Source organism: Onthophagus taurus, chromosome 8, assembly GCF_036711975.1.
Source record: "Onthophagus taurus isolate NC chromosome 8, IU_Otau_3.0, whole genome shotgun sequence".
Taxonomy (NCBI): domain Eukaryota; kingdom Metazoa; phylum Arthropoda; class Insecta; order Coleoptera; family Scarabaeidae; genus Onthophagus; species Onthophagus taurus.
Window position 1 is genome coordinate 1,846,741 of NC_091973.1, and position 21,276 is coordinate 1,868,016.

At 31.7% G+C, this 21,276-nt stretch overlaps 1 protein-coding gene across 2 annotated transcripts; it reads left to right on the forward strand.

Moving 5' to 3' along the window:
* Positions 1-1,275: 1,275 nt before the first annotated feature.
* On the forward strand, positions 1,276-15,227 carry LOC111425455 (chondroitin sulfate proteoglycan 4-like protein). 2 transcript variants are annotated; one of them, XM_071198730.1, is made up of 6 exons: positions 1,276-1,462; positions 1,515-1,951; positions 4,242-5,453; positions 9,273-11,099; positions 11,235-14,217; positions 14,783-15,227. In XM_071198730.1, the coding sequence occupies exons 1-6, from the start codon at positions 1,390-1,392 to the stop codon at positions 15,142-15,144; spliced, it is 6,894 nt and encodes a 2,297-aa protein (XP_071054831.1). In that variant the 5' UTR covers positions 1,276-1,389; the 3' UTR covers positions 15,145-15,227. The 2 variants fall into 2 exon arrangements, with proteins under 2 accessions (XP_071054831.1, XP_071054832.1); XM_071198731.1 differs by having other exon boundaries at positions 1,290-1,462; positions 1,527-1,951.
* The last annotated feature ends 6,049 nt before the right edge of the window (positions 15,228-21,276 follow it).

Consider the following 21,276-nt stretch of genomic DNA (forward strand, 5'->3'; position numbering starts at 1 on the left):
GTATAAAAGATCTTGAGGTATTTCTTAACATGTGCATCTTATTTTCTCAAAAGCCGTGAAATATATGGCAGAACAATTTCATATTTTATTACTTACATCTTTTTAAATCTCATAAGTACCAAGTCGCATTAAAATCTGGTATATGGCAGCAAAATTAATTTACATTATAAAATATTAATCAAATAATAAAAGGAAGAACAAAAAGAAACTGATAAAAATAGACAGAATATAATATTAAGTACAATAACGCATATTTTATTACACATTATTCTTTAAATTCTAAATATCAGGAAAACTACTAAAGTTAGATATATGACATATTTATCATTAATTAAAGGTAACTTTATAGGCAATTCAACCAGCATACAATATATAGCAATTTGAAAAACATTAAAAGTAACTAAGCTTTATGAACACGCTGTATAGCGTATCTAATATCTTTGGATACTATCATTTATTTATCTACTGGCTTTGACTATTATCTGACATAGTTTCAAGGCAAATTTACGTTATTAAATTTATGTTAATATTTTATGTTCTATAAATCGTTGTGGCACAGTGTACTCTTCGTTTAGGAGAAGAATCATATTTTATGAGAGATATATTCAAACAATGCTTTTAATCGCTATTGTGGATTCTTGTATCTTGAGTAGAAAGTCAAACCCAACCCAATCCTGTTTTTTTTTAAATCCTTCTTTTTCGTCACGTTTAAGATATTTCCCCATTTTTAGCTCAACCCAGATACATAGTTTATCAGAATTTAGAAATAAAAGTTATCAACTATGTAGTAGTACTCAAAACATAAGGGTTCAAATCTTATTTTAAATCAGTTTTTAGTCTTCTCTTTTAATATGGTCTTTTGCACCCCTTATTGCACCCCTCTTTAAGTCTTTAAAGCGATCACACCCCTCGAAAACATCCCAACGTTGCCAAATATCCCTCCCCAATTCTGTGTCACCCATTTATTTGAATGAAGTAGTGCGTACTCTCACTTTATAGATGGAGTCTCCTAAAAATCCCTGTAAAGCAATTAGTATCTCTATTGCCCACTAGATAGTGTTATTTTATAACTTCATCAATTAATAATAATTTTATATATTTCTTGTAATTACGATTAATTTTAAAATACTTTTTAATGTTATTAATTATAATTTATATAGCATTAAATGTATCATGACATTCCTAAAGGATAATGTGTTGCCTATACGCAAGGATTGTAAACCAGATGTCTAATAATTCAATACAGTGTAAAGTTTGTGTTTTGGAGTAAAATGGAGTCCGGGCAGAGTGCGAATCGGCGCGGATTGTACTTTTTTTGAACAGGTGTAAACAACGAAAATAGCGCGACATGAATGAAAGAAGGGTCACTTTTGCAACGAGAATGCCATAATGGGACGTGTTTCTCTAATTTTGTGTTTCGTCTATTGCATATTCCAGCCTTTGTGCTCAACCCTAGATCAAGGTACGTTTTTTCCAAAAGCCTCGCCTTTATTCGCCCCGGTGTTTATTTATAGTAACCCTTGCAGCGTCGTTTTACGGCAACAGCTACATTTCAATACCCCTCAAAGAGGCCAAGAGCACAACAACAATTCATTTCAAATTCAAAACTAGACTCTCGGACGCATTATTACTGTTCGCCACAGGCTCCAACGATCATTGCACGATCACTCTTGAAAATGGAAAGCTAAAAGTCAGCATTGATCTTGGTGGGGGCGAAGCTGAACTTTTATCGCATGCTGCATTAAATGACTTCAAATGGCATGATGTTAATATCGATAGAAGAGATGCTAATATTAGTATGAATGTTGATAAATTTGCTACTGTTAGTAAAAATATACCTGGAAGATTTTTTGAATTAAATATTAATTCTGGATTATTTGTTGGAGGGAAAGGAAATGATTCTGATACATTTTTTGGACATTATAATAATTTTAGAGGATGTCTCGAGCAGGTACTTATTACTTTACAATTTTATCTTAATATTAAATAATGGATATTTTCAATAATAACATTGTGCTGCAAACTTTTTTTTTGTGTACAGTAGATCAGTTGAGTATTTTAACATCGCTATTTTTAAGAAAATTTTAAAATATTATTTAGCAGTTGGGTTGGGTTGGGTTATTTAGCAGTTGGACCAACTTGCAAGTATTTGCTGAAATTGCTGTTCATCGGATTCCATTGGAATTTGTATTTCAAAATGGTCCAAATGATATTGGAAAAAATGGACTTTTCCATCGCCAATTTGCAGATTGATGTGATGTACACCTAGATTAATTAGTAACAGCTTTAAGGCTGTCCCAGGCTGATTTGATAAAAGAGCTTCCTCAAACTCCTCAAAAATAAATTTATTTATTTATTTAATTTGCCCAAAAAGAAATATACATATAAAGTATATACATATCATATATATATATATATAGGGTACAGCATAGCTGATTACTAGAAAACTAGAAAACTAGAAAACCAAAAATAAATACATATATATCAAAGTAATAACCAACAAAATAGAAATAAAAATAATTATAAATAAAAATAATTAAACTTAACATTTTGATTCTTGTTCCTCAAGAAGCCTGCGCTTCAAGGTGCATTTAAAAGATCTATTAGATTTCAACTGAAAAACATCTGAAAAGCAATTATAAATTGTAGGTGCTCTGTACGCAAAGCTACCACAAAATTTAGCAGATTTATGTTTGGGAATCGTCAACAACTTCGTTTGTCTTAGATTAACATTATGTATTTGCGATCTTGGTACTAAGATACAATATAAATAATAAGGCAATTTGTAAAATATTACATTGTATAACATAACAGCTAGCAAGAGTGTACATCTAGGTTCCATTTTTAAGATAGAATATCTTATGTAATAGGGGTAACATGTTCTCTACGATCAATCGAGTATGAAAACCTAAGTCCGCTGTTCTGAAGTATTTGAATACGATTTTTTAAAGTAGCTGATAGAAAATTGTAGTAAACGTTACTACAGTAATCAAGTTGACTTAGAATTAAGGAGTTAACAAGTCTCCATTTCAATTGTGACAACAATGACTTAAATTTATATAACGATTTTAACTTATAGTAGCACACACCAATTTTCTTATTTACATGTTCCGCAAAATTAAGATTACTGTCGACAGTAAGACCTAAGTTGTTGGTCGATTCAGAGAACGCTAAGACAGTTCCATTGAGGTGTATAGGAACCGATAAATTATCGATTGCTCTTCTGCGAATGTTGGCCGACCCGACACACATACATATAGTTTTTCACAAATATTCTTTAAATCAGAGTTAAGCAAGCGCACCGTGTCATCAACACTGATAATATCACAAGAGATGTAAATCTGCGCATCATCCGCGTATTGATGAACCGAACAGCTCGTCACTACATTTGGCATGTCTGCCGTAAATAAGTTGAATAATATAGGACCCAAAACACTTCCCTGTGGAACACCTTGCTTGACTAGGATACCGCTAGATATATTACCATTAATCTTTGTATGTTGAGATCTATTCACAAGATATGACTGGAACCAATGTAAATGCTTGGCTATTAGAAGCTGATGATTGATGATATCAAAAGCCTTACTAAAGTCCAGGAATACAACGAAGGTAACTCTTGAGGCATCAATGGCACAGCACCAATCGTTCACAATTTTAGTTAACGCGGTCGTTGTGCTATACTTCTCCCGCAATCCAGATTGGCATCGTGGGAGTAAATTAGTATGATTCAGGTGATGTACTAGCTGTGAAGCAACAATCTTCTCTAATATTTTAGATAAGATAGGTAACACACTAATCGGTCGTAGGTCTCCTAGTGACGTAGCATGGCTCACTTTAGGTAGAGGTGTTACTAGAGCAATCTTCCATTGTTTCGGATAAACTCCGTATATTAGTGAGAAGTTCATTATGTGGGTGATTTCTTGGAGGCAGTACTCCAATACAAGTTTTATCATTTTCAGATCGATTGCTTGATTAAATATTTTATGAGCATAAAATAAAATACTAATTTGATTTTAACCAACCTTCTTTTATTTTAGCTTTTCATAGTGGTAAACATGACACTACCACTAAAAGGTTGATCTCTTCACCTTATATCAAGGTGCTAAATATCAATCCTATGTCCAGCAGCAGTGAGACACCTGAGTAAAAAAAAACAACTCATCCACTGTACAAAAACCTTGCAGTACAGTGTAATTTATTTTGATTAATTAATAACTTTGTATATTTTTTATTGAAATTAGGTGATGTATAATGGTCTGCAAGTATTAGATAGAGTAAGACATAGACAATCCCAAGCGACCGTCCAAGGTGTGACGTGGAACTGTTCATCAGAATTTGAAGTAGACGCAAATAAACCGATAAGTTTTGTAAACGACGATGCCTTCATGGTTTTCCCTCGTTCGGTGGAAAAGTCATTAAAGCTCCAGTTTGAAATAAAAACGATCCTAGAGCGAAGTTTGGTCTTTTATAATACAGGTCAAAAAGCGAGATCGGATCACTTCGCCATCGAGCTGGACGAGGGTAAAATCAAAGTGATATTAAAATCTAACGGTACGATCGTAGAAAACTGTAATAGCGTTTACGTTTCGGATGGGAAATGGCACACAGTTTCCGTTCGCTTGACAACGACAACTATCGATCTGAGTGTCAGTTCAAATTTAACAAAATTTGATATACCACGTGGCGAATTTGAGTTTGATAAACACTTTTTCGATAAACTATTTTATGTTGGGGGATTGGAAAATAGTAAAAAGTCGCGTGCCAATTCCAAAGGGCTCAAAACTGTCAATAATACTTTTAAGGGTTGCCTCAAACATATTGCCTTTTCTGAATACAAAATTGGGTTACCGGACGTACTCGTTTCTTCTGGTTTACACACCGGGTGCGTGTGGGAGTACAAATGCGTTCATAAATCTTGTACGGGAAAAAGTGTTTGCGTGCAAGATGGTTTGGATGGTTTTAAATGCGTTTGCGACCGGAAAGACTGCAAAATATCCGGCGAAAGCATTTATACAAAACCTAATTCCGCCGATAAACTCGAATTATTATCAATTGAACCATTAGAAGTACTTGAAGGTAATAACACTTTAGTTACCACGCAAAATTTACACGTCACACTTGATTATGAAAAATATGGCATTCAAGAAAAAGGTATTAAATTCCAAATTCTTCAGTCACCTTTATACGGAACGATAACGAATAATGCTTGGCTAGAAGATGTGAAATTATTTACGCTCTCCGACGTAGCAAAAGATAAAGTACATTATTTACATGATGGATCTGAAGATCGAAAAGATTTTATCGTTATGGAAGTACAATTTACGGCCGATAAGTTTTTGTTACCCTCCTATTTACAAGGATCCTTTAAATTCACGTTAAACGTGAATGTTATACCAACAAATGATCCACCTGTTTTAAACATACCGGCTACTTCCGTTTTGAGAATAGCACAGGTAAATTAGCGCATGTTAAATTTGGAATGCTCCTTCATCTGCTAACGGAATGATTTTTAGTGGAATGTTTCGTTTTCTTTAACCCTCAGATTTTTATTTTTGTTTATTTTTAAAGATACTTTAAAGAGTTGTTGCTAACCATCCCTAGCACGTGAGCGTTTTTTATACAAAAATTAAGGTAAGTTGTACCCCTAATTTTTTTTAATTTATATCAAAAGAACATCTATAATGAGTGAGGATCAAGAAAATAATTTAAATAAAATAAATATACTCAGTATAGATGTTTATTATTATTAAGATTAATTTTTTAACTCAAAGTATGTTAACATGATAATTAGAGATTATTAAGAAAGTAGTTGTATTAGCTCTGGAAACTAAATATGCTATGATTAAGCATCAAAGATATCATTTTAGTGTAGAGCAGGGTTTTCCAAAAAGGGGGACCCCCTCTTAGGGGTTTCTTATTGTTCGTGATATAAAAAATAATCTCGGCCGACTTCGAAGACGTCGGCCGCTCCAAGTATCATGAAGAATACTTAAGGCTCCTTAACCGAGTCTGTCACCGTAGATTTCGAATTACTTCCTTATTTATTAATGGATTGGATTAATTTATCATTTGTCATGTTTCTACAATAGTTATGAATCCGGGACAAGAACAGAAAATGAAATTTGAAAAAAAATATTGCTTTATTTTTGAAAATAGTAAGATTTTTACGATTTTTCTTCTTGGCCCGGATGTAAAACAATAAAATAGAAACATTATTCCTGTAGCACTTTTACGAAATATTAATAATAAACCAGTAATTAGTAATTTACGGTTTTACATTAAATTTTAATATTTTGGAATATATTTTACTTCCCGGATCTCACGAGCGATGATTGGTTAATGAAAAAAACATGTGGGCTGGCTATGTGAATCTCTGGCGAGTGGTTTGTAACGTAAAAAAACCGCAGACATAGATAAAAAACAAGTTTGTAGACATAGTTCTTGTCTACCGACTGCATACTATGAAAGGGGAGGAAGCTTACTTTTTCTGATATCGTGCTATAGAATGTTCTGATTATCGATTTGCGCGTAAATACGAACCTAAAGTGTATTTTTATATTATTATTATTTTATATAAATACAGGATGATTCTCAACCTATACGCATAAACTTGGTGATTTACTACTCACGACGAATAATGACTAATAGGCAAAAAAATTTGTAGTAAAAGATTTTTTGTTTCATAGATATCCGTGATATTAACTATCAAGAATACATAGAACATTTTAAAATAACATCACAGCAAGTGTTCGAAGTGATTTCCCATATTTTCTATCAATTGGCCTCCCGGAATCCACGATCTCCCATTAGCGCGGTCTAAACCAGGGTGTTGGCGAAATGTCTGGGCAGCAGCATGTAAATGATTTTGCAATATTGGCTCAGTATTAACTTCCGTTACGTACACTTTGCTTTTTAAGTGACCCGACAAGTAAAAATCAAGAGGGTTGAGGCTGGGCGATCACGGTAGCCAGGTCATTGGACCATCTCGACCTATTCATTTTCCAGGAAACACATTATTTAGATTTAGAGAAACTAAAAAACTTTTACTAATAATGAATAAATCCTCGAGTTTATGTGTATAGGTTGAGAATCACCCTGTATACTTTCAAGTAACACTAGGGAAGTTCCATACGGCGATTTTCTTGAAACTTGACATACAAGTAGGGTATGGAAAAATATTCGACACGTGTATTGTCATTTCTGCCCGATCGCCGTTTTAAGGGTAGAAATCACCCTTTCCGATTTTAGAGATATGTTTGATTATTTTACGAATTATTTTTACGATTGTTGAGAAATTATGTCACTACTATCCGTGCAAAAAGTCAAGGCCCCTCACTTTAGAGATCGATATCTTCGTAACCGCTCGATGGAAAAAATTGCTGTAAAGTTTATTGTAATCAGTGAACATTTCTGCGTATCACATGTTAATTTGGAAATTTTCGGGTCCGTGGTTTTACTTTTATCGCGAGTTAAGTGAAAAAAGTACCCGATTTTTGAGAGTGCCAGCAACTTTGTCTACTTTGCGATTTTTTCTCTCCAAAACTATTAGACGAAAAAATTTCAAATTTGAACTGGTGGTAAACCGATGTGTTCTTAATGTGGGGCATATTTTATTTTTTCGATATTCCATATAGTTTCGCGGAAAATCGCGGTTTAGTAGGATGCGGTTACTTCGAAAACGACCTAGCGAATTTCAACGCAGTTTTTACCAAAATATGTCAAATAACGCGGATTTTCGGATTCCGTTATCAGTTTTTCAAAAATAAGGCTCCTTAATTTTTTAAGAGCGATTTAATGGAATTACAAATTAAAGAGAAACAGAAATCAGCTATGCGGGGAGAGGAAGTCCCAGACAGTACGTCGCGCCTTTATCTTGCCTACATAAAGAAATAAGGCGCGACGTCCTGTCTGGGACGCACCATCTGTTCCGATTGGTCGGAACCCTCGTCACCCTGCAGAGCTTATTTCTATTTCTTTTTAATTTGTAATTCCATTAAATCGTTCTTAAAAAAATAGGGATCCTTAATTTTGAAAAACTGATAACGGAATCCGACAACCAACATTATTTGACATATTTTGGTGAAATCCGCGAGGAAATCCACCCAACCGTTTTCGACATAACGGCGTCTTACTAAACCGCGATTTTCCGCGAAAGTATATGAAATATCGAAAAAATAAAATATGCCACTCATTGAGAACACATCAGACTACCACCTGTTCAAAATTCAAATTTTTTCGTACGATAGTTTTCGAGAAAAAAAATCGCAAAGTTGATAAAGTTGCCAATTCTGTAAAAAATCGGGTACATTTTTCATTTAACTCGCGGTAAAAAGAAAACCGTGGATCCAAAAATTTTCAGATTAACATAAGTTACGTAGTAATGTTCAGTGATTACAACAAACTTTGTTGCAATTTTTTTTATGGAGCGGTTGCGAAGATATCAATCTCTAAAGTGAGGGGCCTTGACTTTTTGCACGGATAGTAGGGGTTTTTTCTTTTATTTTCTTCTGGTTTACTTCTGTTTCAAAAACTGCAATAACTTGTGTGTACTCTGCAATGATATTGCAATAATTAAATATGCTTGGTGTTTGACATCAATGTACATGCAGCTCTTCTTTGCGGTAACAAACGGCAACCCTTCACATTACTGTCTGTACTAATTTTAAAGTATAGGTCAAGAAGCTCCCCGATTGCAAGCAACTATTTACTCATTTTGGGTTTCACCGATATTTAATTTATTATTTTTATTCAATATAAATTTAGTTTAATAAATTTTAGGTACCCACAGTTCTTAATTGTTTCAGGTTGTAAATACATTATTCATAAATCTATTTATTGATTCCTTCATTGATAAAATACATATTACCCAATAGGAAAACAGTGGGAATGTCTTGCCAGTACATGCTATCCTTTTTTGAACTTTCGTTTCTCTGTCGTCAAACATATTCTCATCAAGCGGTTAAGGAGCCTTAATTTGCTACAACTTGTGTTCCAAAATATTCATAATCTGTGCAGGTTCGACAAAAAAAAAAGGTTGGGAAACCCTGGTGTAGAGGGTCATCATTGCAAGTATGCAACCAATATCACAGTATTGGTATTGCAATACGCAAATCGATAATTAATTAACACAGTGTATGTTACATAAAAATTTTGAGTTTACAGCATGTTTTGTTTTAAGAGCTAACTATTATTTAAATTAAATCATTAGATACTTAAATATTAATTAAAATTTTTTAATAATAATATTTAATAATTTCCAAATTTTATTTAAGGGATCAAGAAAAGTGTTAGATTCTAGTTTATGGAATGTAACAGATCCAGACACATCAATAAATCAACTAATATACAACACAAACCCAGTCGCTTTTGGACATTTTGAATACATCGATCGTTCTGGTTACCCAATAACGTCTTTCAGCCAAAACGACTTGAACAATTTTAAAGTGGTCTTCGTTGATGAGTCGACGACGAATGTAAACGAATTTTATTTAAACATACAAGTTTCAGATGGAATCGAAACTAGTCCTGTCGGGCGATTACGAGTTATAACTTTTCCTCAATATTGGCGGTTACAAAACAACACCGGGCTGATTCTTCTTCACGAATCGTTTGGTTTATTAACGCCGTACAATCTTAGCTTTGTGTCAAATGTGCCGAATACGACCGAAAATGCGGAATATACGATCGTGCAAAGTCCCCAATTCGGTGAGATTGAGGTTGAGAAAAATGGGGGAATTTGGGAGATATCGCGAGTTTTTAATAGCGAAGATTTACGGCAACACCGCGTTAGGTACCGCCATATGAATTCGCTTCCGGATTTCGATGAGTTTCAATTCCAAACGTCTTTGAATAAAACCCAAAAGTATTCGTTTCGGTTAAGCTTCGCCAAATGTAAATTAATCATGTTGAAAAATGCTCAAGTGAATTTAAATTTAAGTAAAGAAGTTACAATCGGTGTGAATAATCTTCATTATCAAACACAACCGGTTAATTTACCGACGACATCGATAAAATACGTGATAATCACGCCGCCGGTTTATGGTTATTTATTTTGGGCTGTATCCGAATATAAAATGACATATCTCGATACGTTTTCGCAAGAAGACGTGATTTCTCAAAATATTAAATATAAATTACATCAGAGGCCTTACTCTGAGATTTTAGATCTAATCACGTATAGCGTTTTAACACCTGGATGTAAAAATGTAACGGGTAATATAACGATAAGTTACGTGCCTCCCAATGATACGATAAATCACGTAAAAGTACTGTTTAAAAGATTGAAAGTTGAGGAAGGCGGACGCGTTGATATCGGAATGGATAGATTAAGTGTTGAAATAAATTTTGTTACGGATTTGGTGTTTAACGTAACAAAACCCCCCAATCATGGGTACTTACAAATCACCAAACAGGGTATTTTAGATAGAAACAAAACTGAATATTTTACATTAAAAGAATTAAAAGAAAATCAATTATCTTACGTTCATGATAATTCCGAAACGAAATACGATAACTTTAAACTCATGGTGTTGTCTTTAAGAAAAGACGAGGATTTTCAATACGTCGAAAATTTTCATATCGATGTTTCGCTCAAAAACGATAACAGCCCCTTAAGGGCGTTTGAAAAAAAATTTTACGTCGTCGAAAACGGCGAAAAATTATTAACCAACGAATACTTATTATACACCGATAAAGACATCGATACTAAACCCTCCGACATCGTTTACACCTGGCAAGAAATACCCAACGGAGACATTTGCAACGCACTCACAAAAGGAAAAATATCGAGATTTACCCAAGAAGACCTAAACGCTAAGAACATTCTTTTTAAACATAAAGGCCACAAATTCGGCCGAATACAACTTTGGGTTACCGACGGGCAAAATCACGTCAACGGAATCTTGGAAGTCGAAGCTTTAGGCCCTTTCTTATGGGTTTACACCCATAAAAAAGTCATCGTCAAACACGGAGGAAAAAGCTTATTAATGAAGGATCACTTGAACTACGCCACGAATTTATTTGCTGACGATGGTGATGTTGTTTATGAAGTTACCATTAAACCTAGATATGGAAGATTAATTTTTGGAGAAAATAATAAGGTAAGAAGCTAAAATTCGGAATTTAAAAAAATCATATCTTAAGAACAAATTGAGATATTAAGATAAAATAATATGTACCAGAAAAAATAACTAAAGTCGTTTTGCGCGGACTAATCATAATTCTCTTTTTTTCAGGAAGTACTCCATTTCACGCAGTTACAAATAAATTCGGGAAAACTTCTCTACGTAAACGATATAACATCACAAAACGCCGATGAGATAACATTAAGAGTTCGATGTTTGGACGCAATAAACACGACACAAATTCGAATTCAAATGTTACCGGCGGGTTATTGGGACCCGTTGGTATTAAAAACGTCAAATCAACTTGTAATAGAAGAAAGTACGAGTGCGCCGATTACAAATAAAGTGTTAGAGATTTATCAAACGGAAGTTCCACCATCTTCAATCGTTTATTACATAGCTGAATATCCTTTGTATGGTTATATAACAATGTTGGCTTCGTTTAAATTTGGTGAGGAAAATACGATCGTACGATCGTTTACGCAATCGGTAATAAACGAAGGTAGATTGGTTTATGTTCAATCTGCGGCGAATGAAACGCAAGATCGGATATTATTTAACGTTACAAACGGGATGGTTTCGTTGTTAAACGTCGTTTTAGATATACAAATTATTCCCGATCGGATTTATTTGGGAACGAACACTTTGAACGTTTCCGAAGGCGGTTTATCAATCATTTCAATCGCTCACTTATTCGTTTTGACCGATTATTACAAATCGAAGATTTCCGAGTATGTTTTATTAGAATTACCGAAGTATGGATGTATTTTAGTACGCAGAAGTTGTACGAAGTGGAAAAAGTTTACTAATAAAGACCTCAAATCGGGTTTGGTGTCTTATAAACATGATGATTCAGAGAATCTTTTAGACGAAATCAAAGTTTCGGCAATTTCCGGAGGAAAACGCAGCGAAACCGTGACTTTACCGATCGTTATTTTACCCAAGAACGATCAAAAGCCTATCGTTGTTAATAATACCGGCTTAACTATGTGGGAAGGAGGCGTTGCTGTTATTACAAACACATTTTTGGCTGCTGAAGATGCCGATAGGCCGCTGGAAGTGTTAAAATATCAAGTTTTGGGGTGTTGGTGGGGTAACGTTTCTTTAATTTCCCAACCTGATATTTCTTTGCAATATTTTACACAAGAACTAATTAATATGAACATGATTGTTTTTCGGCATTTAAATGGTTCAGAAGCAAAATTTACGTTTAATGTAACGGACGGCTTACATAGTACAAAAGAGTATACGTTTTATATAAAAACAAAGCAGGTTCGATTAAAAGTCAAAACAAAACCGCTTCATATTTTCCCGTTTCAAAAAAAATACATCACCCCAAGTTACATACTTTCAACAATTTCCGATGAATCCCGAATGATTTATTATGAGATAACCACAGCTCCACGATTAGGGAGGTTAGTGATGGAAACGGAACATAGCGTCTTAATGGTTAGTAATTTTACTCAAAGCGACTTAAATTCAACGAGAATTTATTATGAGCAAACTTTAACTTCGCCGAAATTGTATTCAGAAGACTCATTTACGTTTAATGTAAAAAGTCATTTGGCGGAGACTTTATATAACGAGAGATTATCGATAGATATATCAGTATCATCTGGCGGTTTAGATGCGTACGTTGAAATACCAAGAAATCTCTCAATAGATGAAGGCGGAATGACGCCAATCATTCTTAATTTATCGGACGTAGCTAAATTTTTGGAAAACCACGCAAACGAGCAATCACCCAACATTTACGGTTTAGTGATGTGCCCGCAACACGGACAAATATATTTGAAAGATAACAAAAATGTCACAACGAATTTTACCCGTAATCAATTAGAAACCGGACAAGTTGTTTACGTGCATGATCATTCAGATTCTTTGGGCGATAACATTTATTTTTCATTTTTTTTATTACCCAAACATATAATGTTATGTAACGTAACCGTTCCGATAAAAATAAATCCAAAAAACGATCAAGTTTTTCATCTGGTAACTGGCGCTCCGAGATTTTCAGTTGTTCAAGGTCACAATCATACCATTTCGCGACACGAGCTCTATACAGAAGATCTTGACACCTCCGCAAACGAACTTAAATACGAAATCGTAACGGAACCGCGAGAAGGACTGATTTTATTATTACCAGAAATTATCGTTGTTAACGTCTTTACCCAAGAAGATATAAACCACGATAAAGTTGTTTATGTCCATAACGGAAATGGTTTATCAGACACGATTCATTTTCGCGTTAGCGATGGATATTTTCAACCAACGTACGCCGCTTTAAACATTCAAATCATACCGGTTTATTTAAACGCGACATCCGGTGTCCCGATTTTTATGCAACAAGTTTCAAGTGTGGTTCATTTAACTGAAAACCAATTTATTATTGATACAAACGCGGATAAACGCAACGTTAAATTTTATTTGAGGAGTTTTCCCCGACACGGTGGTATTTATCTAAGAGACATCAACACCACCAGTTTTGAGTACGAAGATGTGTTAAACAGAAACGTTATGTATATGCAGTTTGATATGACTGCAGCAAACGATAGTTTTGATATATACGTTGGAATTTCAAACAGGAACATTTCCGAGGGAAAAACTGTTACGGTTAAAGTCATTATTCAACCGTTAATGCAAATAGGAAATTTCACAGCTTTAACTGGCATGAAAACGAGGTTAACGTTAAAAGTTTTGGATGCTACGCCGTTGGCCAAAATGACAAACACCAACCCCAGCTACAAAATAATAACTAAACCCAAATATGGCGAAATTAGGAAAATTATTCGGAGCTCGGGCGAGCATCGAAACACCTTCGACACCGTCGTTAATGGCTTTACACACGCTGAACTACAAAGCGGATATATTTATTACGTCTTAAAAAACATCGAAGTTGGTTGGAATGGAATTCAGGATAAAATTGAATTCACTTTGGGAGCGGGAATTTTTCAACCAGCCGTAGGTGAACTTAAAATCAATATACGATCATCAGCCAGTAATGATATTGTAGCTACTAGACCAGGACCTGAAGATCCCGCCGGTCATGAAGGCGATTACAACTCTAGTGTTACAAGAGATTATTTTTTTATTGGTAATTTAAAAATAATTATTCCTTGGTTATATTTTTTCTGAAATCAATCTTAATGGGTTTTTCTCTCAAAAATTAAATAAGATGTTCATAATTACATCTCACAGTGATAAATCCTAAAAATATCGTAAGAACATTCGGAGAAATCTATTTTTTCATATCTTAAGAACGACTTGAGATATTATGATGAAATAACAAACATTTTAAAGCGAATTTAATGAAGATTAACGGTGCCTTTAATAATATTTTATTTTCCATAAAGATCGTTGTTATGATTGGTGAACTATAGAAATATAGGCAACCAAACTAACAGCTTTGAATCAGAAGTTGTATAACAATTTTCTAAAATTCCTAAATAATAAATTTATTTTGTTGCTTTTGTATCAAAATTTGTAATTATCTTTCATCAGGAGACGGATTTTTATGCCAAATCCGTTTGATGAAAGACATCCTTTCTGTTGGAGAAGTGTCAAGTGGCTCATCCAATCAATTTGGGAATAAATTTAATATCGATTTCAGAAAAAATATAAACACAAAATTAGGTAATAATAATTTTTTTTGTTTACAGTTAGTATGATCGCTGGTGTTGTACTTTTGGGAATTTTAATTGTAATCGTGGTAAAATGTAGATCGATGGATTCTGAACCTTTGAACAAAGAAGAACAATGTTTGCAGCCGATTCCATTGCCTCGTCCTCCAGATCGTTTGATGGCTGCGTCTCCGCCGCTTAAAGATGGTTTTTCTTCGCCACTTTTGACAGCTTTGCCACAGTGTAAAGTGACGCCAATTAATCGGAATGACGTGGATATTCACGGAAGGTATCCGTATGGTGTTGATGAACCTGGTGATGAATGGAGCAGTTGTGATGCTTCCGATCCCGCTTGTCCCAGTAGAAACATCATGCTGCGTAGAAACCAGTATTGGGTCTAAACAAAGCTTGTTTATTTGAAAAATTGACTGAGATGATGTTTAAATTGTTTTAAGCTCTTCTTCTTGAAAATTCTTATAGGAATGATTGGATTTTGCAGGAGAGATAACAAGATTTTTTTGTTCGCAATTTATTTTTTTTATTACATTTTGTACTAAACCAGTTTTTGAATTGTGAAGGGGTTTTTATATCAAACAACCGAGAAAAAAAAACGGTTTTTTAAAAAAAGATATTCAAAACAGTTTGGGTTGAATATCTTTGTTGAGGTGCCGTATCTTATATCATAACGTTTAAATATTAGCGATTTTTTATTCCAAAAGTATTTTATATACGAATTTTTGATAGGGTAATAGTTTGTATCTATTTTGGATAGAGATGAGAATTGTTGATATAAACGGAGATTCTTTAGCTGTTTTTATATTGTGTGTTTCGGATAAATAAAAGTACGCTACTGTAAAAATATTTTGTTTTATCTATACCAAATCGTAGATTATAGATTAAGATTCAAACTTCATAAATATTTTGTCGTTTAAATTTGAAGTTGTGAAAATGACTTGGAATATGAAAACCTTTTTAGAAATGTAAAAGAATGTTTGAGGTTAGGTTGTACCAAATTTTAAGGTTCTAGGTTCAACAGCTTTTTTTATAAGAAATTTTATGGTTTAAATTTCGCGTTTTTTTTTAAATGAAATCAAGGAAAAACATTTTTTCTCCTCAATGACTTGGAATTAAATAATAAAACTTTTTAGGAATATAAAAGAATGTTTGAGGTTAGGTTGTACCAAATTTTAAGGTTCTAGGTTCAACAGTTTTTTTTATAACAAATTTTATGGTTTAAATTTCGCGTTTTTTTTTAAATGAAATCAAGGAAAAACATTTTTTCTCCTCAATGACTTGGAATTAAATAATAAAACTTTTTGGGAATATAAAAGAATGTTTGAGGTTAGGTTGTACCAAATTTTAAGGTTCTAGGTTCAACAGCTTTTTTTATAACAAATTTTATGGTTTGAATTTCGCGTTTTTTTTTTAAATGAAATCAAGGAAAAACATTTTTTCTCCTCAATGACTTGGAATTAAATAATAAAACTTTTTGGGAATATAAAAGAATGTTTGAGGTTAGGTTGTACCAAATTTTAAGGTTCTAGGTTCAACAGCTTTTTTATAACAAATTTTATGGTTTGAATTTCGCGTTTTTTTTTAAATGAAATCAAGGAAAAACATTTTTTCTCCTCAATGACTTGGAATTAAATAATAAAACTTTTTGGGAATATAAAAGAATGTTTGAGGTTAGGTTGTACCAAATTTTAAGGTTCTAGGTTGAACAGCTTTTTTTATAACAAATTTTATGGTTTGAATTTCGCGTTTTTTTTTAAATGAAATCAAGGAAAAACATTTTTTCTCCTCAATGACTTGGAATTAAATAATAAAACTTTTTGGGAATATAAAAGAATGTTTGAGGTTAGGTTATACCAAATTTTAAGGTTCTAGGTTCAACAGCTTTTTTTATAACAAATTTTATGGTTTGAATTTCGCGTTTTTTTAAAAATAAAATCAAGGAAAAACATTTTTTCTCCTGAATGACTTGGAATTAAATAATAAAACTTTTTGGGAATATAAAAGAATGTTTGAGGTTAGGTTGTACCAAATTTTAAGGTTCTAGGTTCAACAGCTTTTTTTATAACAAATTTTATGGTTTGAATTTCGCGTTTTTTTAAAAATGAAATCAAGGAAAAACATTTTTTCTCCTCAATGACTTGGAATTAAATAATAAAACTTTTTGGGAATATAAAAGAATGTTTGAGGTTAGGTTGTACCAAATTTTAAGGTTCTAGGTTCAACAGCTTTTTTTATAACAAATTTTATGGTTTGAATTTCGCGTTTTTTTTTTAATGAAATCAAGGAAAAACATTTTTTCTCCTCAATGACTTGGAATTAAATAATAAAACTTTTTGGGAATATAAAAGAATGTTTGAGGTTAGGTTGTACCAAATTTTAAGGTTCTAGGTTCAACAGCTTTTTTTATAACAAATTTTATGGTTTAAATTTCGCGTTTTTTTTTAATGAAATCAAGGAAAAACATTTTTTCTCCTCAATGACTTGGAATTAAATGATAAAACTTTTTGGGAATATAAAAGAATGTTTGAGGTTAGGTTGTACCAAATTTTAAGGTTCTAGGTTCAACAGCTTTTTTTATAACAAATTTTATGGTTTGAATTTCGCGTTTTTTTTTAAATGAAATCAAGGAAAAACATTTTTTCTCCTCAATGACTTGGAATTAAATAATAAAACTTTTTGGAAATATAAAAGAATGTTTGAGGTTAGGTTATACCAAATTTTAAGGTTCTAGGTTCAACAGCTTTTTTTATAACAAATTTTATGGTTTGAATTTCGCGTTTTTTTTTTAATGAAATCAAGGAAAAACATTTTTTCTCCTCAATGACTTGGAATTAAATAATAAAATTTTTTGGGAATATAAAAGAATGTTTGAGGTTAGGTTGTACCAAATTTTAAGGTTCTAGGTTCAACAGCTTTTTTTATAACAAATTTTATGGTTAGAATTTCGCGTTTTTTTTTAAATGAAATCAAGGAAAAACATTTTTTCTCCTCAATGACTTGGAATTAAATAATAAAACTTTTTGGGAATATAAAAGAATGTTTGAGGTTAGGTTGTACCAAATTTTAAGGTTCTAGGTTCAACAGCTTTTTTTATAACAAATTTTATGGTTTGAATTTCGCGTTTTTTTTTAAATGAAATCAAGGAAAAACATTTTTTCTCCTCAATGACTTGGAATTAAATAATAAATTTTTTTGGGAATATAAAAGAATGTTTGAGGTTAGGTTGTACCAAATTTTAAGGTTCTAGGTTCAACAGCTTTTTTTATAACAAATTTTATGGTTTGAATTTCGCGTTTTTTTTTAAATGAAATTAAGGAAAAACATTTTTTCTCCTCAATGACTTGGAATTAAATAATAAAACTTTTTGGGAATATAAAAGAATGTTTGAGGTTAGGTTGTACCAAATTTTAAGGTTCTAGGTTCAACAGCTTTTTTTATAACAAATTTTATGGTTAGAATTTCGCGTTTTTTTTTAAATGAAATCAAGGAAAAACATTTTTTCTCCTCAATGACTTGGAATTAAATAATAAAACTTTTTGGGAATATAAAAGAATGTTTGAGGTTAGGTTGTACCAAATTTTAAGGTTCTAGGTTCAACAGCTTTTTTTATAACAAATTTTATGGTTTGAATTTCGCGTTTTTTTTTAAATGAAATCAAGGAAAAACATTTTTTCTCCTCAATGACTTGGAATTAAATAATAAAATTTTTTGGGAATATAAAAGAATGTTTGAGGTTAGGTTGTACCAAATTTTAAGGTTCTAGGTTCAACAGCTTTTTTTATAACAAATTTTATGGTTTAAATTTCGCGTTTTTTTTTAAATGAAATTAAGGAAAAACATTTTTTCTCCTCAATGACTTGGAATTAAATAATAAAACTTTTTGGGAATATAAAAGAATGTTTGAGGTTAGGTTGTACCAAATTTTAAGGTTCTAGGTTCAACAGCTTTTTTTATAACAAATTTTATGGTTTGAATTTCGCGTTTTTTTTTAAATGAAATCAAGGAAAAACATTTTTTCTCCTCAATGACTTGGAATTAAATAATAAAACTTTTTGGGAATATAAAAGAATGTTTGAGGTTAGGTTGTACCAAATTTTAAGGTTCTAGGTTCAACAGCTTTTTTTATAACAAATTTTATGGTTTAAATTTCGCGTTTTTTTTTAAATGAAATCAAGGAAAAACATTTTTTCTCCTCAATGACTTGGAATTAAATAATAAAACTTTTTGGGAATATAAAAGAATGTTTGAGGTTAGGTTGTACCAAATTTTAAGGTTCTAGGTTCAACAGCTTTTTTTATAACAAATTTTATGGTTTGAATTTCGCGTTTTTTTTTAAATGAAATCAAGGAAAAACATTTTTTCTCCTCAATGACTTGGAATTAAATAATAAAATTTTTTGGGAATATAAAAGAATGTTTGAGGTTAGGTTGTACCAAATTTTAAGGTTCTAGGTTCAACAGCTTTTTTTATAACAAATTTTATGGTTTAAATTTCGCGTTTTTTTTTAAATGAAATTAAGGAAAAACATTTTTTCTCCTCAATGACTTGGAATTAAATAATAAAACTTTTTGGGAATATAAAAGAATGTTTGAGGTTAGGTTGTACCAAATTTTAAGGTTCTAGGTTCAACAGCTTTTTTTATAACAAATTTTATGGTTTGAATTTCGCGTTTTTTTTTAAATGAAATCAAGGAAAAACATTTTTTCTCCTCAATGACTTGGAATTAAATAATAAAACTTTTTGGGAATATAAAAGAATGTTTGAGGTTAGGTTGTACCAAATTTTAAGGTTCTAGGTTCAACAGCTTTTTTTATAACAAATTTTATGGTTTAAATTTCGCGTTTTTTTTTAAATGAAATCAAGGAAAAACATTTTTTCTCCTCAATGACTTGGAATTAAATAATAAAACTTTTTGGGAATATAAAAGAATGTTTGAGGTTAGGTTGTACCAAATTTTAAGGTTCTAGGTTCAACAGCTTTTTTTATAACAAATTTTATGGTTTGAATTTCGCGTTTTTTTTTTAATGAAATCAAGGAAAAACATTTTTTCTCCTCAATGACTTGGAATTAATAAAAGTTTTTGGGAATATAAAAGAATGTTTGAGGTTAGGTTGTACCAAATTTTAAGGTTCTAGGTTCAACAGCTTTTTTTATAACAAATTTTATGGTTTGAATTTCGCGTTTTTTTTAAATGAAATCAAGGAAAAACATTTTTTCTCCTCAATGACTTGGAATTAAATAATAAAACTTTTTGGGAATATAAAAGAATGTTTGAGGTTAGGTTGTACCAAATTTTAAGGTTCTAGGTTCAACAGCTTTTTTTATAACAAATTTTATGGTTTGAATTTCGCGTTTTTTTTTAAATGAAATCAAGGAAAAACATTTTTTCTCCTCAATGACTTGGAATTAATAAAAGTTTTTGGGAATATAAAAGAATGTTTGAGGTTAGGTTGTACCAAATTTTAAGGTTCTAGGTTCAACAGCTTTTTTTATAACAAATTTTATGGTTTGAATTTCGCGTTTTTTTTAAATGAAATCAAGGAAAAACATTTTTTCTCCTCAATGACTTGGAATTAAATAATAAAACTTTTTGGGAATATAAAAGAATGTTTGAGGTTAGGTTGTACCAAATTTTAAGGTTCTAGGTTCAACAGCTTTTTTTATAACAAATTTTATGGTTTAAATTTCGCGTTTTTTTTTAATGAAATCAAGGAAAAACATTTTTTCTCCTCAATGACTTGGAATTAAATAATAAAACTTTTTGGAAATATAAAAGAATGTTTGAGGTTAGGTTGTACCAAATTTTAAGGTTCTAGGTTCAACAGCTTTTTTTATAACAAATTTTATGGTTTGAATTTCGCGTTGTTTTTTAAATGAAATCAAGGAAAAACATTTTTTCTCCTCAATGACTTGGAATTAAATGATAAAACTTTTTGGGAATATAAAAGAATGTTTGAGGTTAGGTTGTACCAAATTTTAAGGTTCTAGGTTCAACAGCTTTTTTTATAACAAATTTTATGGTTTGAATTTCGCGTTTTTTTTTTAAATGAAATCAAGGAAAAACATTTTTTCTCCTCAATGACTTGGAATTAAATAATAAAACTTTTTGGGAATATAAAAGAATGTTTGAGGTTAGGTTGTACCAAATTTTAAGGTTCTAGGTTCAACAGCTTTTTTATAACAAATTTTATGGTTTGAATTTCGCGTTTTTTTTTAAATGAAATCAAGGAAAAACATTTTTTCTCCTCAATGACTTGGAATTAAATAATAAAACTTTTTGGGAATATAAAAGAATGTTTGAGGTTAGGTTGTACCAAATTTTAAGGTTCTAGGTTGAACAGCTTTTTTTATAACAAATTTTATGGTTTGAATTTCGCGTTTTTTTTTAAATGAAATCAAGGAAAAACATTTTTTCTCCTCAATGACTTGGAATTAAATAATAAAACTTTTTGGGAATATAAAAGAATGTTTGAGGTTAGGTTATACCAAATTTTAAGGTTCTAGGTTCAACAGCTTTT

What these genes read in the sequence shown, in the direction of transcription:
- LOC111425455 (XM_071198730.1), top strand. Translation starts at nt 1,390, where the DNA reads ATGGGACGTGTTTCTCTAATTTTGTGTTTCGTCTATTGCATATTCCAG. An exon ending in GTGCTCAACCCTAGATCAAG is followed by an intron (nt 1,463 to 1,514) that starts GTACGTTTTTTC and finishes GTTTATTTATAG; the next exon opens with TAACCCTTGCAGCGTCGTTT. An exon ending in CCGTTTTGAGAATAGCACAG is followed by an intron (nt 5,454 to 9,272) that starts GTAAATTAGCGC and finishes ATTTTATTTAAG; the next exon opens with GGATCAAGAAAAGTGTTAGA.